The sequence below is a fragment of the Corvus brachyrhynchos genome, unplaced genomic scaffold, assembly GCF_000691975.1.
Source record: "Corvus brachyrhynchos isolate BGI_N302 unplaced genomic scaffold, ASM69197v1 scaffold62, whole genome shotgun sequence".
In the NCBI taxonomy this organism is placed as follows: Eukaryota; Metazoa; Chordata; class Aves; order Passeriformes; family Corvidae; genus Corvus; species Corvus brachyrhynchos.
In genome coordinates, this window is record NW_008236629.1 from 3,917,101 (window position 1) to 3,934,685 (window position 17,585).

The following is a 17,585-nucleotide window of genomic DNA, read 5'->3' on the forward strand; positions in this document are numbered from 1 at the left end:
AACAATATGCCTATAAAATAACGATAAATACACTGTAGAAGTAACTTTTTAACACTTGTGAAAACCATGGCCCTAGAAAAATAGGGTACATATGGGCACTCTGTCTCCTCTCTTTCCTGACCAGATGTGGAGAACTGAGGTTGCTAGTGAGTATTTCTTTTTAGATGTAGAAAGATGTTTCATTCATATGCAAAGCTCCCCCTGGATGAATAATTAAGCTCTGAGTGTACTGTAAGTCTGTCCAAGTAGTGGAGGACTGGCTATTCTCTTCTGTAGCCAGCCTTTTACTTAACATGTACATTTCCTTATTAAATGGGAATTTATTTAATAGTAATTGAAATAGATCCTTTAATGATGTTTTCAAAGCTCAAAGTAGCTGGGACACAGTTGAAAATGGTAAATCATCCATGCTAATTTATGTTATCTAAAGAACTGCTCTTTGAGCTAATGTCCAGAATAACTAGGCCAAATGGTCCTGTTGAAATTCCCCTTGGAAGTGGAGCAGTAATTGGATGAATGTTTAGCCTGTGAACAAAAAATCCATGCTAAAGTTTATGGATTCTGCTTGGGAAAGGGAATAAAAGAAGTGGGCTGTAAGAACACTTTATTTGTCAGAAGGAATCTTAAGGAGACATAAAGATGTTTTCCCTTCTCCCATGTGCCTTCTCCACAGCAAGGATGATTCAGCTTGTGTATGGTCTCTGGAATGAGTATGTGTAGGGAGAGAGAGGAGAAGAGGATTTCTTTAGGTGCAGCTAATTGAAAATACCGTAGGAGGTAATGTCTACAGCACATTGCCTCACCATGGAGTTGCCTATTCAGCGAGTTTATCATCTTTATGTTGTCTAAAAATAAGGGGCTTTTTAATCTCTGTTAACAAAATACATTTCTCCAGAAGACTTCTCTGAAGCAGGAATTCATTGTTTCTGAAGCAGTTGTGTTGGCAAGTAGGCTGTAGCTGTGTTTCTGTGGTAAGGTCTTTTGTCCATGATAGCATTTTGGGATCCTAGCATCGATGTGGCTGACTCTGGCTCTGATTGGATAGTTTATATTTAGTTGCTGGTTTCCTATAATAGTTTTCAGATGGAGATGTTAAGGAACACATACCCTTGTGCTGCTGTAATCCTGAAAGAGCACGGGGGAGTGAAAGAAAAAGGAATTGATGTCTTTCTGCAGAAGTAGAGTTTGGAAAAAACCAGCAGCTGCTTTCAGCAGCAGAATTCTGAAATTATTAAAAAAAATATTAGGTAGCCAGTGAAAACAAAATGCTCTGAAAATCCATGGGTACATCCCTTAGATTTTGTATCCAGGAAGGAGCTTTAAAAAAGCTGTGGGAAGGTCAGCTTTTTTTTTTTTTTTCAAATTACAAAAAATTTGCTTCTCCAGTTTAGAATAGTAGTCAAGTGCTGTTAAGTAATAGCTTTCAGACAGCGCCTCATGACAGCTCCCATGTTCTATATTGCTGGTGCACCTCCAATGTAAATTAGTAGATAGCCAAAGAAAGCCCAGTGTCATGTATGATTCAGTTATACTGTCAGATGTATCTTTTATTTCCAGTAAAGCTGCAAACATACTGGAGCCTGGATTTTACTCTGAGCCTGCATTTAAGATGACCTCTCTAAAATCTCGTATTCCAAGAAGAAAACTGAGTACAAGTTTTCACTTGAGATAGGTTTGCAGAGCATTTCGAAATTATCTTTACCTAACATCTTATATTTATTAGCTTTATTTTTTAATTCTCTAAATTTTTAGCCAAATAAGTCATCCTAGCTTACTTTGATAAGCTTCCAAGAATGTGTCTCTGCTTTACTGAGTACTGGTATGTAGCTGCCTGCAGGGACCTGACTTCTAGCTCTTCCATGGCCATAGTGAATCTTGGCCAGCTTCTGTGGGACAGCAGGATCTGACCATAGCAACTGGAAGAATTAAGCCCTGGTGCCAGCCAGTACATAGGCAGGATCTTTGTAAAGCTGAGAAGAACATGAAGTATGATTGTCTCCCATGATGTATATGATAAAAACAGAGCACTGCCACCACTGTGCTGGTAATGTATTGGACATCCTTGGAGTCCTGGCCACTTTAACATATTTTGAGGAGGAAATTCTTAAGCATGCTCTAGTCTGGTTTGATGTGAGCTAGTTTGTGTCATGGTTACACAGCACGATTTTCATTTTTTTCACCAGCTAGAAGTGGGAGCAAATCATAGAAAGGTAGGGATGAGAGACAGCTGCAGAGGTCACCTAGTCAGTCCCCAGCTCTGGAGCAAGATCATCTCAAAGGCCTGCAGACTCTGTAATCTATTCCTGTACTTAAAACCCAAATACACACACATACCAAGCAAAATAATACTAACTTGGTGTGTTTGTTGCTTAATTCAAATGCCTTTGTGATGGACAGAGCAGGAAGAACATTTTGTTTCCTTTTTCTTTACAGCAGTGTTCCACATTCTTGGAAGGTGTTGTCTTGTTTTTCTCCCTCAGTTTTCACATCTGTAGGATGGATAATCTTGATGCTCTCTGAGCTCCAGCTAATTCTACATCTGCTTTCAACTAGGGTGCCATGGGTTGAGCACAGTAGTCCAGATTAGGCCTGATAGATGTTGAGAATTTCTGTCTTGCAGATGCAGTACAGCTCAGTCTCATTGCCTTTTATCAACAGGATCACATTGATTTCTTCAGCCTGTAATTCAGTGTAACTCTTTTTCTCTCAACATTTGTGATCTATAGTTCCTACATAGGTATTCTTGATTACACCTACCAAGAAATAAAGTAATTCTCCTTTTTTTAAAGGCTTGTTTTCTACAGCTGTTAAATTAAAATGAAAATGCAGCTTGACAAGCATACTGTCTTTAGACATTTGAGCCATTTAAATAAGGATAATGTTTTACTCAGGCCAGAGTTCTATGGGATTGATTGCTTCTGTCTTCTTATGTAGTGAATATTTCATCTTTATATTTGTCTAGTGTGCAGTTTTCCCATTATCCTAAAGCAGCTTCACCTAGGCCACAAGTGACAGTCATTTCAACATCCATTGATAAAAATATTTTTCATGTGATTTATTACTTAAGTCAGTGTTGATCTGCTCACAGACAGCAAATGATCAACAACTACCTGGAGTGATTTTTGCCTTGTGTGGTAGACTCACCAGACATTAAGCTGTGCAGCTGGTTGGTTCACAGCTATCAGGGAATGGTAGGGTGAACAGAAAGGGGAGGAAAACAGCCTCATCGGAGACAGTGCAATCCTGTGATTTATGCAGGGCAGCCTGCCCAGCACTGGACTGCTAGAGGATATTTTTCCCTGCAGCATTTGAACGTGACTTTAGACCTGCCTGTTTTAAACCTACTACAAGGAAAATACACCTTTTAACCACTAATCGTATGTCTCTTTCCACACATGGAATTTCTAACTTGATATTGGAGGGAGAAGAAAAAAGCCCGAAACAAAAAAGGCTGAGTATTTGTTATCTAGGGCTTCTTGTTTAGTTGCCTTGTGCTCTGGGGGTAGTGCTTGAGTAATAGTTGCAGCAGGGCTGGTGAGCAGGAGGGAATAGATCTGAAACTGCTTTCAGGCTATTCAGAGCCTGAAAGAAGAAGAGCAGCTCAGTGATAAACTACAGCATTCTATAAAATTTATTCTTGCACGTGCAGGGAGAGCTTTGGTATTTTCTAAAAAAACTCCTTCTCTGTGAGTTTTTTGGTGCTTTTCCTTAGTGAGCTCCAAGATTCTGTGAGAGGTACATTGGGGAGATTTTACACCTCCAGACTCCTGTTTGGCTGCAGGCAGTTTCCTCTGGGCTTCCTGCTCAGTGGCTTTGGTGGTGGTTTCACATTGTTCCCCACTGATGACTCAGAGAAACAGGAAAGAGATCCCCTGGTGAACGAAAAGCACAACCTCCAAACAGGTGCCTGTATTCTGGTGTTGCAGAGGACAAACCACCTCGTTCTGGACTTTTTCCTAAGATTCTTATCTGCAAGTATGAGACTCAGGAGGAATGGGTCATACACGCTGAACGGGTAAGAAATAGCCTGCATCCTCTTTTGAAACTTCATCATTAAAACCACATGAAAACAGAAGCCTTTATTTTCCTTTCTAGTGACAGGGTACATGAAATACTGGCCATGTCTTTTGTCTCGAAAAGAACAGAAGATCACAGCATAGGAAATGTGCAGCTTATTTAGCTTGTTTTCTTCTGCATCTTGTTAGGTTTGCTTTTATAGTGTGTGCATTTGGTGGGGACAGGTTAAAGCTGTCTGTATGTTAAAATGAGGTGGATTTGCTCAGTAAAGCCTTGAAGTATTAGGAACTGAAACATTACGAACTCCGTGATTCCCGAAGGAGTGCCTGTGGCAATTACTCTAAGTATTTTCCAGCTTTTGATACAAAAAAGAGCTAAACTCATTAAACGTGATGCTCCCTGACACGGAATACAAATTACTTTAAATTTAGCCAGTCTGAAAAATTAGTCTAAATTTTTACCGCTTGAAACTACTACTCTGAGTTACCTAACCAGCTTTGTGGTTTTAAAAATACTGATTTTATTTCTCTCTGATTGCTATTACGTCTTCTCAGTAACAGAGAATATACCATAACTGGAAAGACAATAACGAATTAAATATTCCCTGTTCAAAGAATCTTATAAAAATTGAAAAAAGAGAATTTTCAGGTGAAATTTTTTTTTTAATAATGCATTTGATTTTTATTAAAGCAGATTCTTGTGTGTCTTCATATGATGTAAGTTTCATTCCTGAGCACAGCTTAGCTGGTCTGAAGAGGACTTGTACTTCCACTGTGCAGTGGTAACTGTTTATCTGCAGTTGGCAGGTGACTTGACAAACGAAGAAAGTTGTTAGTCTTGGAGTGTCACTTCACTTAGCTGCTTTTAACCCTCTGTCGTGAGTAAGTGCTGTGGTAAGTGCTGCAGTTGCCTTAGTGCTGTGCTCCTGAAAAGCCCAGATGTGTTTTGGATGTGCTTCAGAGTACAGGTGTGCAGACTAACCCTACGGTGCCTTGTTGCTTTAAACTCACGGTCCACGGTGCAGCTGAGTGGCAATCTCTGCGGAGGAGAGGCAGAGAGAAGCCCAGGTGGATTGTGAATACTTCGGCAGTGTTGTTCAGCTGGACTGCACTGGTTTTTGCCTGCACTGGTTTGCACAATGCCACCTAGAAGGCTCCTTTGCTTTGCCAAAATAGGTTTAAATTTGAGTATTAAAAATTCTAAAATTTGGTTTTGATTAGGTTTTGTTAATGTCAAAGTAGATGGGTGTTAACATCTTCCTGGCACATCCTTAACATTTTTTAATGACTGTAATAAAAATGCCATTATCTGACTGCATACAAGATCAAACATAACTGAAAGTTACTATCTTACAGTGTTTGGTTTTAAGCTGTAAAATGAATTTGTCCCTTAGTGGGATTGTAGTAGATAGAGGCTAAGAATATGTTCTCATTAACCTGGCTTTTTTGCAGAGGTTTTTGACCTTTGAGAGATTGTCGTAGAGAGTCAATTAAGAAATGATGCTGAAGAGCAAAAGGTAATGTATATTGCCTATGTTAATTTTTTTAGACTTTAGTTACAAGAAGCACAATCTAACTGATTTGAGTTTTATTAAAAATAAATGCATGGTATAGAACTTCAGGGAAATATATTGTGCAAGATCACCCTGTGCATCTTTTCTGCCTTGTTCTGACTTGCAAGATGATGCATAATCATTTTAAGGAATTTCACTTGTTGTGGCCCAGTATGTACCTGGCATTACATTTTACAGCAAATGTTTAACTGGAAGTGTTGTATTACAGTGAGTAAAACCAGTGGCACCCAAATGCTTGCATGAAAAAGTAGCTTCAGCTGTGAGTTTGTGGGAGACTTCAATATTATCTGATTCTAACATGCTGATGTGCTTCACTTTATTAAACAACAGATGCTGAGGAGTGAATTTATCTAATTAAAGAAATTCCTTTTATGTTTATCTCTTGCCTAGATGGTTTAATAATGCAAGGTAATGGAAAAAGAGCTTCAAGTATGTTTTCCTGTTTAGCCTAAACTTTTGCCATGTCAGCAGAAAAGCTTGTTTTGATCTTCAAGGGTTTTTGTTTGGGACAGCGTGTTCCACTTGTCAGGTGGAGAGGCACCCTGTTGTGCAGGTCACTTGAGGAGAGGGGAGCTCATTGGGGTGGGGTGTTGTAGGGCAGATACAGCTGCTGCTGCAGCACGTACCTGCACATGCAGGGGACATAGTTACCATGGGAGTAATACAGTATTATTACCCCCACAGTAATAACTCTTTACAGTGCAGTGCATGAAAACTTTTTTATAAAAAACAAACAAACAAAACAAACAAAAAAAAACCCAAAACCAAACAAGAAAAAAAGGGGGTTGTAAACAAGGAAGTGTAGCAAAAGTCATCATGATAGTTTTTTTCATTGGGTATGATTTGGTCAGGCTCTGATTGTAAACTCATAAAGGGGGAGAGAGATTGCAAGGGGAGCTAAAATACTTGAAGATCTGTTCAAACCTAATAACAGCAAAAAGCCTCCCCTGCCTTGCTTGTCACTGTTCCATCGTACCTCACTTGACACTGGTGTAAGAACTGCACAAACATAAATGGGAAATGCAACTAAAATCCAGAGTTTCACTTAGAAACAGTGATTTATAGAAACAGGTATTCTTTGAGCAGATCTCACTGGACTTGAGCATGTTTGCTCTTGCTTGTTGAAGTGGGTAATGGTCAGGCTTGTGGAGACCGAGGGATCTGGTGCTGAGATTCATCAGAGGACACTGAGTTAGAATACCCACTTTATCTTACTGAGACTGAGGTAGAAATCTTACCTGCCAGCATGCCTTTGACTGTGTTGTTAAGTCAGCTTTGCTGTTGTGTGCAGTCCTGCCATATGCTGATTGTATTTCTTTGCATTGCCAAGTTTCTTTGTATAAATGATCTCTTTTGAAGGTCACCTTCGCTTGGGAGATATTCCTTTATTTGCTCGGTGCTGTGTTGTGACACAGTGACACTGAAAAATGCACTGGCACTGTAATCATTTCAACATCAACTTTTTCTCTTTCCAATTGCTATTACTTCTTTTGTCTTCTCTTGTCCCTTTACCATTTGGAATTAGTGATACTCAGTGTAAGTCTCTGCAGGCTCTTGGGGTGTCAAATAACAAATATTGTTTACTACACATCTATTTCCTCTTTTTCTCCTAATGACTTGAGTTTAAGGAAGGGTGTAAATCCAAGCATGAATTTCACAAGACCTCAACGCACCCGAAACAAATATGCAGCTTGAACTTTGGTCATGTGGTCTAAACTGCCTGTGTCTTTTAGCTCATAATGTACAGGCCTGTGCATTCCTATAACCTTTGTAGTGGTGCAGACAGAACTGTGCCCTTGTGGCATCCCTTCACAATGGCCATGCCCTCTGCAGGAAGGCTTTGCTGCAGTGGTAAGTAGATTGTGCAGTTGTAGAAGTGAAGACCTCTGTTGGACAGCTGGCAACTGGCTGACTTCCCTCCCAATAGCATGGGGAATACTGGCCAACAGTCTACAAGGTAAAAATTGCACCCAGACTGGGCTTTCTGATGACCCTGGCCGGAGAGCCATGGGATGATTCTCTTCTGCTTGTTGTGGTAATTTTGGCAAGGCCAGGTGACCACATCTGGTCTGCAAGTTCAGGTTTACCGGCTTGACAACTGTGTGAAGATGGCTGTTTTAAAACTGAGCAATAATCTCTGCGACTCCTGCACAGTGGCCATCCCAAACCTATGGTGATGGAACCGAACAGCACGTGCCAGAGATTGTTTGCTGAAACAAATATGTAGCACAAAGTAAAACATTTAGATGTTAATTAAATAATTTTCGTCTTCTCATCATTGCCCTACCTGACTCTGCATGGCTGAATAAGTGCTGTGTGGCATGTTTTCCTGGGACATTTTTAAGTGCCAAAAGAACATAGCTAGATCGTGCATTCAGGAATCTGGTGGGGGTGAAAGCTTTGAAAATGCGGTGTTTGCAGCTTAGCACCTCAATGCCTGTGCTGCTGAGGAGTACTTGCTCAATTTTCTAGAAAAAGTTTGTGTTTAACTTGTGACATTGTTGCATTGATGTTTCACCTGAGAGTTCAAATAGTTCCACATACCCCTTTTCCTGCTCAGTGCTGCCCTGGGCCCTTGTGAAAATGTTCTTTGAGTTCCGCTCTGCATGGAGGGGATTTTTTGTTGGGTTTTTGATTCCCCCCCCCATCCCCCCACATTCATCTCGGGTCTGTGCATACGTGAAGGTGGTTATATATTATCACAGAGCTAACCACTGCCTTGAAACAAATTCAAGTTGGACAGGGACAAAATACTTTGAAATATCTTAATGATTAATGGATGCTCACTGACTGATAAAAAATATTGTTGGCCCCAAGATGTTTCCTCTTCTCCAAGCCACTGCTTTAAACTAATGATTTTTGATTTTGAGCCAAGCACTGAAATTGAAAAAGAATTTGTTTTTCTTGTGTGCTTCCGTCTTGTACTGACGTAAAGCAAGCCAAGGAGAAAAAGTAGTATCTGATGTTTGTTTTGCCCAAAAAAGTAGAACTCGGAAAGAGCATAGTAAGTCTGTTTCAGAAGGCCTTTTTATTAAGTCTCTTTGTAACTGCAGGAAAAATATCTTTGAAGGATGTGACAAACAGCTCATGAAAGCCCATTGAAATAGCTCGTCTGGCAGACAGAGGTAGTATGAACACCCAAATATCTTATCTGAAGAGAAGCAGCTGTTTGAACTGCTTTACAGTCCTCCCAAATTACCACATTTTCTGTCATGAAAAAAGGGGAAATCTAAGGGTAGCAGTACAGACTGTTATCCTTGGAAAGCACAGCACAAATTTATCAGATTAGCGCCAAAAATGTAGATTAGCCTCTTCAGGGTTTTTTTTTATTGGGAATCTTTTTTTGGAGAGTAGTCTTTAGAATGCTTTATGGTGTCAGAAAATGCAAGCCAAGGTGCAAAATGCCAGCACTGTTGGCTGAGCTCTGCCTGACTGGAGGTACCTTAGTACTTTCTTGGTCAGCTGTAGACCTTTCCTCATTTGTAACTTAGTTCTAGGTTTACTGAAACACTTTCTGAAGCTGACAGTGATCTTCATTCACATGCCTCAGTTACAAAGTGAGATGGCTTCTCACATGCCATGAAAATGCCCTTATTTTGCTCCTTTTTGGAGCAGGAGGGTTGCTGCAATGTATGCAGGGATGGTGTTCCAGTATGTAGAGATCTGAGGCAGCTCTGACTGCTGGGTGTGTACAGAGGGAGAACAGCCCCTGAGGACAAATAAAATGTGACAAATACTCTCATTCTATAAACAGCAGAAGTTTCCTTTATAAAATGCTTTGCCCAAGTCTCCCACTCCACTCCCCTGCATCCCATGTTTACCATTCCATTACTGCACAGTGACATAGCCACATGATGGGGACAGGATTTCAGTGTTGCACCAATTCCCACACGCAGAAAGGGTTTCTGTTTCTGACCACTGCTGCCCTGCTGTGCTATGAAGGTTCATTCCTGCAGATTCTGGCTCCTGTGCTCTGCCTCAGGGATACCCCATTTGTTTTACTGTTGGCTCTACTGTAGGAACTGGGGAGCAGTTAGGCAGCCATCAAAAGCTGGAGAAAGAGGGTGGTGATGAATGCAGGGGTCCTGAAAGCAAACAGCAGGACTGTCAGTAGTCTCCCTGTCACCCTGTGGTGACAGCAGCTTACCAATTGCAGCAATTCCACCACATTTTGACATTATTTATGCATCCTGGGCAGTCCTGCTACTGTCCACCTTACTCTATGTTTGCGAAGTTGGAAATACAGTGCAAAATACCAAACCACTTCTAGAACTGTAATTCTGGATCTTTGAGTTAATCTTAACCTTCAGGAATGGTGTTTGTTTTATAGAGGGTTGGGAGTATTTTTTTTTCCCCCTTTAAACTATTTAAACTATTCAGGCCGAGAAAATTGTAGAAAGTAGTTTGTAGAAAGTTGGGGGCTGTTCAGCCTGGAGAAGAGAAGGTTGTGTGGAGAACTCACAGCAACTTTCCTGTTGTATGTGAGGGGGGCCTACAGGGAAGCAGGAGAGGGATCAGGAACTGTAGTGACAGGACAAGGAGTAAGGGGCTCAAACTGAAACAGGGGAAATTCTCTACAGTCAGGGTGGTGAGGCATTGGAACAGATTATGGGGAGGTTGTGGATGCCCCATCCCTGCAAGTGTTCGAGGTCAGATTGGATGGGGCTCTCAGCCTGGTCTAGTGGAAGGTTCCCTGCCCACTACAGTGGGGTTGGAAGTGGATGACCTTTAAGGTCCCCTCCAACCCACAGTATTCTGTGATTCTATTGCCCTTTCTATTCACCCTAGCTGTGCACGTAGGATTTGTCCTACAACACAAGAGTTATGATCTTACATGTGTTTTCTTTGGATTTGTTTTTGCATGCGTGAGCATTCAAAAGTAGTTTAAACATTTTTATATTCACTAACAATGTATGTGTAAAGGCTTAAACTGCAAGCCTTATATGGGGAAAGTATTATAAATGTAATGCTTCTAAATAAAAGATTTCATTAGAACTTGCACTGTGAGTCATTGTTGCTGTATTAATAGTGTTATTCCCAAATACGGATTTGGAACTGGGCCTTCCTGATGGCAAATGCTGCAGATGACTTACAGAAAATAAGTATTTACATTAAATATCAATTTTTTTTGGGGGGGGTAACCTCTTCGTCAGTTATACAGATCACTGGGGCATATAGTGTAAAATAATTTTATAATGTAATTCTGAAACTGTAGTACATTATGCCAGTTGATATTTTAGTCCGAAAAGTCTTTGGCTTTGTTTTTTTTTAATATGAAAAAGTGATTAAGGCTGTGGCACAGAAGTATGCTCATTTTAATAAATACTCTTAAAACTGGCCTGATCAGTTAGTCTCCCACCTTTCAGAAATATTTAGATCAAAGATCAGCCTGTAGGAATTTATGTTCAGTCTCATAGCTCATCCACATGCAGCTAACAGTAACTCTTCATGGATATTTTATTAGTCTGTACCAGAAGCAAAGATTTAATTCAGAACTCCAGAATGTGCTGTTGCAGGTCTTGTGTGTGTGTATACTTCTCTCCCTCTATTTTTTTCCTTTTTTTCTTTTTTTTTTTCCAATCCCCCGTAGTGTATGAACTTACTTAATGGAAATGTCTTACCTCTTGATATAAAACAACGTTGTGACACAAATTCAAGAGAAGTGTCATCCTTGCTCTTATACAGAATCTCAGGTGGTAGGAAGTGCTCGTCTTAGGATTTGAGTATTACAAAGATGTTCCATTAAGAATCTTGGGCCAGAATGGGGAACAACAAAACACTTCAGATGCCTAATTTAAAAAAAAAAATTTTGGCACTTTCTCTGCCCCCTCCCTCCCTCCCAGTAAACTGCTTTGTGGAGTACGTAGTATGGTCAGGGCTTATAATGGAAGTTGCATATGTGCAGGGTAAGAAGTGCCCACTAAAACTAGCCATATAATTTAACTGGTTTACACCAGAACTATTAGCAGCCAAATTTATAGCTCGTTAGCAACAACTAGGGGCAGTAAATTAACTGTCAGCTTTTATACCAGTTACTGTGAATTGCAGATACAGAAGCTTGATATGCAATGGACAGTTTATTTCTGGTTCTTCTCCCTAAGATGCTCTGAGGACTCGAGGTTTTTAATGGGTTGTTGCTGTGAAAGGATACTGCATAATAGTCTTAAATGTAGCCATTTAAAAAGCATTTTTCAGTGAATTCAGGCTTTAAAAGATTTATTAAAAGATAATGGGAGCATGCTTTCTTCCCGTGCCCACTGTCAAACCATACCTATAATAATGATGATGTAAACTGAGTTTCTTTCCTTGTAGCTGCCCTTGGGTATGGTCCCCTTTTAAGCTAAAAAGAAAAAGAAAAACCTGTTAATGATTTTTAAAAATCTCTAATTCCCAGAGCTGTGTCCTGCCAACAATGCGGCATAAACCATCACTTTGCTTACTGCTGCTAGCTTAGCTAAAAGGAAATGGGAGTTCTTTAACTTGTTCTATGTGGGAGAGAACCACAGTGATGCCAAGGGGTGCTAAGGGTAAGGAACCTCATGCATTGGCAAGATGCAAAAAAAAGAGGGAGCTGCAGCACCACTGCTGCTGACTCTGTGCCTGTTGGGTTTATTGGCTTGGGTGCTTTATTTCCCAGCAGTCATGCAGCTACATTACTCAAAAGTGTTGAACATTATTTTTCAAGACAAGTGTTTGCTTTCCCAGTCAGTTTTAATTATGGGTGTATTCAAGATACAGTAACAAGGCATTTTCTGTGGGGCATTTAATCATTTTTCATTATAATTTGATTTCATTGAGCTTGTGAGAGGATTTTTGTAATGAGTGATGGCTCACAGAACACTGAAGAGGAATTACACTGACTGAATATATTTAAATATTTTTATGGGGTTAAATGCTATGTTTTGTAATACGCTCAAGACACTGCACTTAGGATTACTAAAAAAATTTTTTTTTTGTAAGCTCTAAAAGACTGTTCAGTCTGACCTTGACAAGCACTGAAAGAAACCAGATGTTTTGCAGGTTCATTTAATTTTTTCACCAAAAATTTTTTAATTTCTCGATGGTTGGAATATGACTTTTGAAGAAAGAGAGGTGAATTGCCATCCAGATTAGCACTCTGATACTGAGCAGTCTGGATGTTAGGTGCTGTCTATAAAGGTGAATAACATCTCAAACTTAGTATGTGATGCAATCAAGCTATTTTAGGACTTTTTCTTGGGTAGCTCATAACAAATAGTGTCAAACCAACATCCTGGGGTTTTTTTCCAGTGGAGAACTTTCTTTCTGTTCATGTTAATTATTTTTCTGTTACTAATTTTTAATATGTGTTCCTGATACACATTTGATCAACAAGGTCTGTCCTTTTGAACATACAAATTAGTTACCAAGTGAGTGACCTTCCTAGAAAACCCACACACATTTCTCTCCTAATGATTTTTTTTTTTCCCCCTGAGCTAAAGACAATATTACTACTGGCTTATGGATTCTGAAGTGGAGGTGTAGAATTTTCCTGTGCTCTGGGGAGCAGTATTCTCCACTTGAAAAGGCATAGTTTATAAAACATGGATAAAAATGTCTAGCCACTTTATAAGGCTCATAAGAACGAATTAAGTTGTACAGTTATTGAAAAAGACGTATTTATTTGCATTCGTTGCATTTATGTAGAGGTAAATAAAGTCTGTGCAAGAGTCTCACCACCTGAAAGCTCAGGTAAAAATAACTGATTTTCACATTTATGGGTAAGTCTGTGTGAAATATAAATACATTTGAAAACAGCAGCACCAGGGTGAGTAAACATTAGTAAGCTCAGCCATCCTGTCACTTACCTTACATTAATTACTGGTCTGCATTTGAAGAACAAATCTTAATGTTGCCAAACTCCACCTTTTTCCTGCCCAGTCTGTATGTGGGAGAGTCTTTATAAGAATCTGTTTCCTGTTTCCCAGACAAGGGAGGGGAAAAATGTGTTTTCTCCTTGTTCTGAAAAACAAAAGCCAGGCAGTGACTGCGTGCCCACGGCAGCTGCCAGCCCAGCGAGAGCCTGCGGACAGCTGCAGCCTCCGGAGAGGCCCTCGGTGCAGCCCTCGTGAAACAGCCCCTTCTTCCACAGCCCATCTCCTCAGGATTTACTTGCACAGTTGTATCAGACAGAAACTGGCCAAGAGGTGACAGAAAGAGCTGGGTGTGTGGTTCTTATTAGGCCACTTTGACCCAGTCTTCAAAACATGGAAAAATTGTTATTATTTCCCCCCTTTTCTTCCAGGCTCTTTTCCCAAATCCCTTGTTTTCAGTTTTATGGATTAGTTTTTGTCACAGGCTATTAAGCTTTGAAGAGTGAGTTTTACAAGGAACAGTGGCAGGGAGGGAACATGTGCTTAAGCTACATAGAAAGTTAACTGCAGCCCTTTCCAACTGCAATCCTAGTAAATCTGTAAGGACAGTAAAAATGTACAGAATGAATCTTCTTTTGACTTGGAGGGATATCTGGAGGTGTGGCAGTCATGTTTCTTCAAATCCAAGTCAATTAGTTTAGCTTTTAACAGCTATACCAATTCTGTCCCATAATCTGTGAAAAGAGTAGCTTCAACCTTTTCCCGTCTTAAATTTTGAATGTTATTCCGATTTCAGCATTCCAATTTAAAATAGTACAGATTGAGGCTGTGTCTCAAAGTCAAATCCACTGCTACAGTTTACAGAAATAAATTTTACTTTAATGGAGGCAATTTCAACCAAGTTAGGGTTCACATCTCTTCTTGATGGTCTCCTTGTAAATCAAAAACCCTGTACTTTTGCTCTCTGGTGGAGAACTTTGCAGTCAATAATGAGGTATGTGATCAATAGTTGGAGTCACAATGGTCAGCTACAGGGCAAATAGTAGTGTGTCACTGTGTATTAGGGAAGTCCTATGAATAAGCTCTCCTAAAAATGGTTCAAGAAAAGTAAGGGTTTGGGTTTTTCAGAATGTGGATTTGGAGTTAATAGTTCCCTTTTCTCTGTTTTGCTCTGGAAAGAGTTACATTTTGTGTAAATTTGCTCTGGCCATCAGCATGTATGCTGACTATAGGAGTTCTGAAGAACATCTAGTGGGAGGCAGAATGTCTCGTACTGTTTTGGAGAAATTTAGTGGACTGAATAATTAAATTGAGCTTTTTATATTCTACATGTATTGAAAATCTGGATAGAATAAGAAATTTCCACCTTTGCTACCATGGCACTCTCAAGAGGAAATAAAAAGTATGAATTTCTACTTCTGTATGTGCAAAATAGTTTATCAATAGTAAATCTGATAAATATAAATAGTAAATCTGCTCTATAGCATGAATAAGTATGATAATGCTGAGGCAGTCTGTGTTACAAACTATGTTGCAATACAGGTTAAATATTTTTATTGTCATGTTCTTGAAAACTAATTGTAATTTGTCTGCTCCCCTGTAAGTACATATTGGGATATGGCAGTGCAATTTCAAAACAGACACCTCTCTGAGGATTAAAAATATACTTAGAGTGTTTCAGACCATACTTCATCTCATGCGTAGGAATGTAGTTCCCTAGTTGTCCCAAATACATACTTCAAGCTTCCTACACATTTCAAGTTTCAGGCATAACGCTCAGGCTTGTTTTTTTTATTTTTACTGCTTAGAGTGACCCTTCAAAGGGTGGCCAGAAAACTGCAAGACTGTGAGGAGATTATTGTGTTTTGGTAATCTTCAACCATGGTGAGCCACAACCACTCTGTTTGCTCACACAGTTCTCTGATACATGAGTGCTCTGAACAGCTCCTCTCCATTCCGAAGTCCCAGTCTTCTATTTCTCCAAGTGTTTTTCTGTGTTCTGGAGCACTTCTGACTTCCTCTAACAGCAGTACTTAACACCATGTCCTGGCAGCTTGGGACAATGGGACAAGTAGCTATGTGTGATTTTGCTCTGTGTATGGTCTTATCACTCTCATTTATGGGAACTGACGTAGTTCCCATGCTGAGCAGTGTTCTTTGCAAGAATGTCACTCAATTTCACTCCTAGGTCTTGAAGCATGAGAATGTCAATCGGGTTTTGTTTCTCTGTATCCAGTGCAGCTGATTTTTGAACAGCATTGCAGCTTCTGGATTATTTAATATTTGTATGTGTACAGAGCAGATGTTTGATGCCTTCATGGAAATGCAAGGCTGTTTGTGAAGGGTTACACAAGTAGAACGAATGCCAAGCTGCTGAGCTGTTTCTCATTGCCAGTCTGTTTTTCTTAAGCAACAATCTGCTAATAGAAGTTGTGGTACAAAAGCACATGTCTACAGTAAAGGAGGAAAATCTGGCTTCCTTTGTTGCATGGTGAGAGAGCATGTGCTTTCAAGTTTTGCTGGAAACTGATTGTCTGGAATTAGAAATGAGGCAGTAAATGAAGCCCCAAAGAGGATAAACTGCAGCTTTCACTTTTAGTAGAGGTGTAACACGTTGAAGTTGGGAAATGTCTGCAAGTTCTGACTTGCATAAGCCTTGGGTTTCTCATCCATCAAGCACCTCAATGATCTTGAGTATATGGAGTGTATTTATGGGGAGGCGAGGGTGGGTCATGTTTTTCAGCGAGTTCAGGTATGGTTGGTTATCTTTCCTGAGGTTCTGTATGTTAAAGTAGCATTTTTAAAGTAAGACAAAGGATAGTATTGAAGGAATCAGGGGGCACAACTTACTTTGGGATCTCTCACTGCTGCTCTCTGAATGTGGTCCTTGTAAGGGATGGGAGAAGGCATTTGCCCTTTCTGAGTATAAGAAAGGAAGAATAAGGAATAAGGCATTGGAGACAGTGGGCAGTAAAGTGGCACTGAGTGCCTTTCCATGCTAATGGTGACATTAGCAGATAAAAGACACAACTCGTTCAAGTTTTAGGCTGTATCATGTTCCCCGCTCCTTCTACACGGTCCCTTGGGTCAGATAATTTGGCTCAAGTCAGTAACTGCTCTTTGCTCAAGGGTATTCAAGGATTACAGTGGAAGCAACACAATGATAATTTTATGTGGAAGGAGGATATAACATTTTTTCCATGTGCTCTCCATTTGTTTCTTACAATGTAATTTTGAATGACTGTGCAGTGGCTTCCCATCCCCGTGGTTGTGGGTGAGAAACTGAAGAAAATGGATTACAAGAAAAACAACCTTTTTTTTTTTTTTCCTTGAGGTTTTTAATCAAAGGTAGCATAACCCATGTGGGATGAAATGATTCTAATTGTTACTAAGCTGATTAAATACTTATAAAACCAGAGTTGTGTTTATAGCTCTTCTCTCTGGATAACGTAAGTAAATTGATGATTTAATAGATTTTTCTTTCTTTGCTGAAATAATGAGAAGTAGCATTCTTTCTGTTGACTTGGGACGCAAATATTCTCTGAATTTCTGAATGTTAGAAAGATAAAACATTTGAAACTTGCAACAGGTTATTTAATTTGTTGGGGAATGGAGATCCAGATAAAATTTTGTGTGCTTGTTCATCCCTATTAAGATTTTAGGAAAGCTCCAGATCTTTCGAGCAGTCATGCTTTCACTGTTTTGAGTAGGCACTTTGATATCTTCTATTTTAGAAAGGTAGAAAAAACCTGTAGTATTTAAAGATGGGGAAAAAAAGCTTTCTAATAATGAGGCAGAAGGAGATTGTCTCTTTTTTTTTAATTACTCAGAAGGTCAAGAGGTGAATATAATATCTAACTAATGAAGTTTAAAGAGAGGGGGAAGAAAGCTGTAACAGAGAAAGGATGGCAATCATAATTGGAAATATGGACGTTAAAACTAGGTTTCAAATACTCAAAGGATGTGTGGCTTAACAATGGATGTGATCAGCCATTGAAACAAATTACTGTAAAAATAACTGATTTTTCTTCTCCGTCAGATACACAAGTTGAAGCCAGATGCCTTTTTGGGAGGTGTGCTTTAGGCTATAGAAGCTTTGGGTTCACTACAGGGGTAACTAGATGGGAGGCAGACAAGAACTGAAGGCTGTTTCTGACCCCAGA

General features: G+C 39.7%; 1 protein-coding gene across 5 annotated transcripts in view; it reads left to right on the forward strand.

Annotated features, from left to right (window-relative positions):
- MOB2 (MOB kinase activator 2) overlaps positions 1–17,585 on the forward strand; it is a 109,605-nt gene that overhangs the window by 50,126 nt on the left and 41,894 nt on the right. The window contains exons 1-2 of one of the 5 annotated variants that reach the window (XM_017726631.1): positions 4,893–4,910; positions 5,469–5,533. The exons of 2 other annotated variants lie outside the window; for them this stretch is intronic. In XM_017726631.1, the coding sequence (XP_017582120.1) occupies positions 5,514–5,533 (20 nt within the window). In that variant the 5' untranslated portion in view covers positions 4,893–4,910; positions 5,469–5,513. Of the gene's footprint in view, positions 1–3,915; positions 4,016–4,051; positions 5,534–17,585 lie in introns of those variants that run through there. 2 more of the 5 variants (XM_017726628.1, XM_017726630.1) reach the window with 2 other exon arrangements.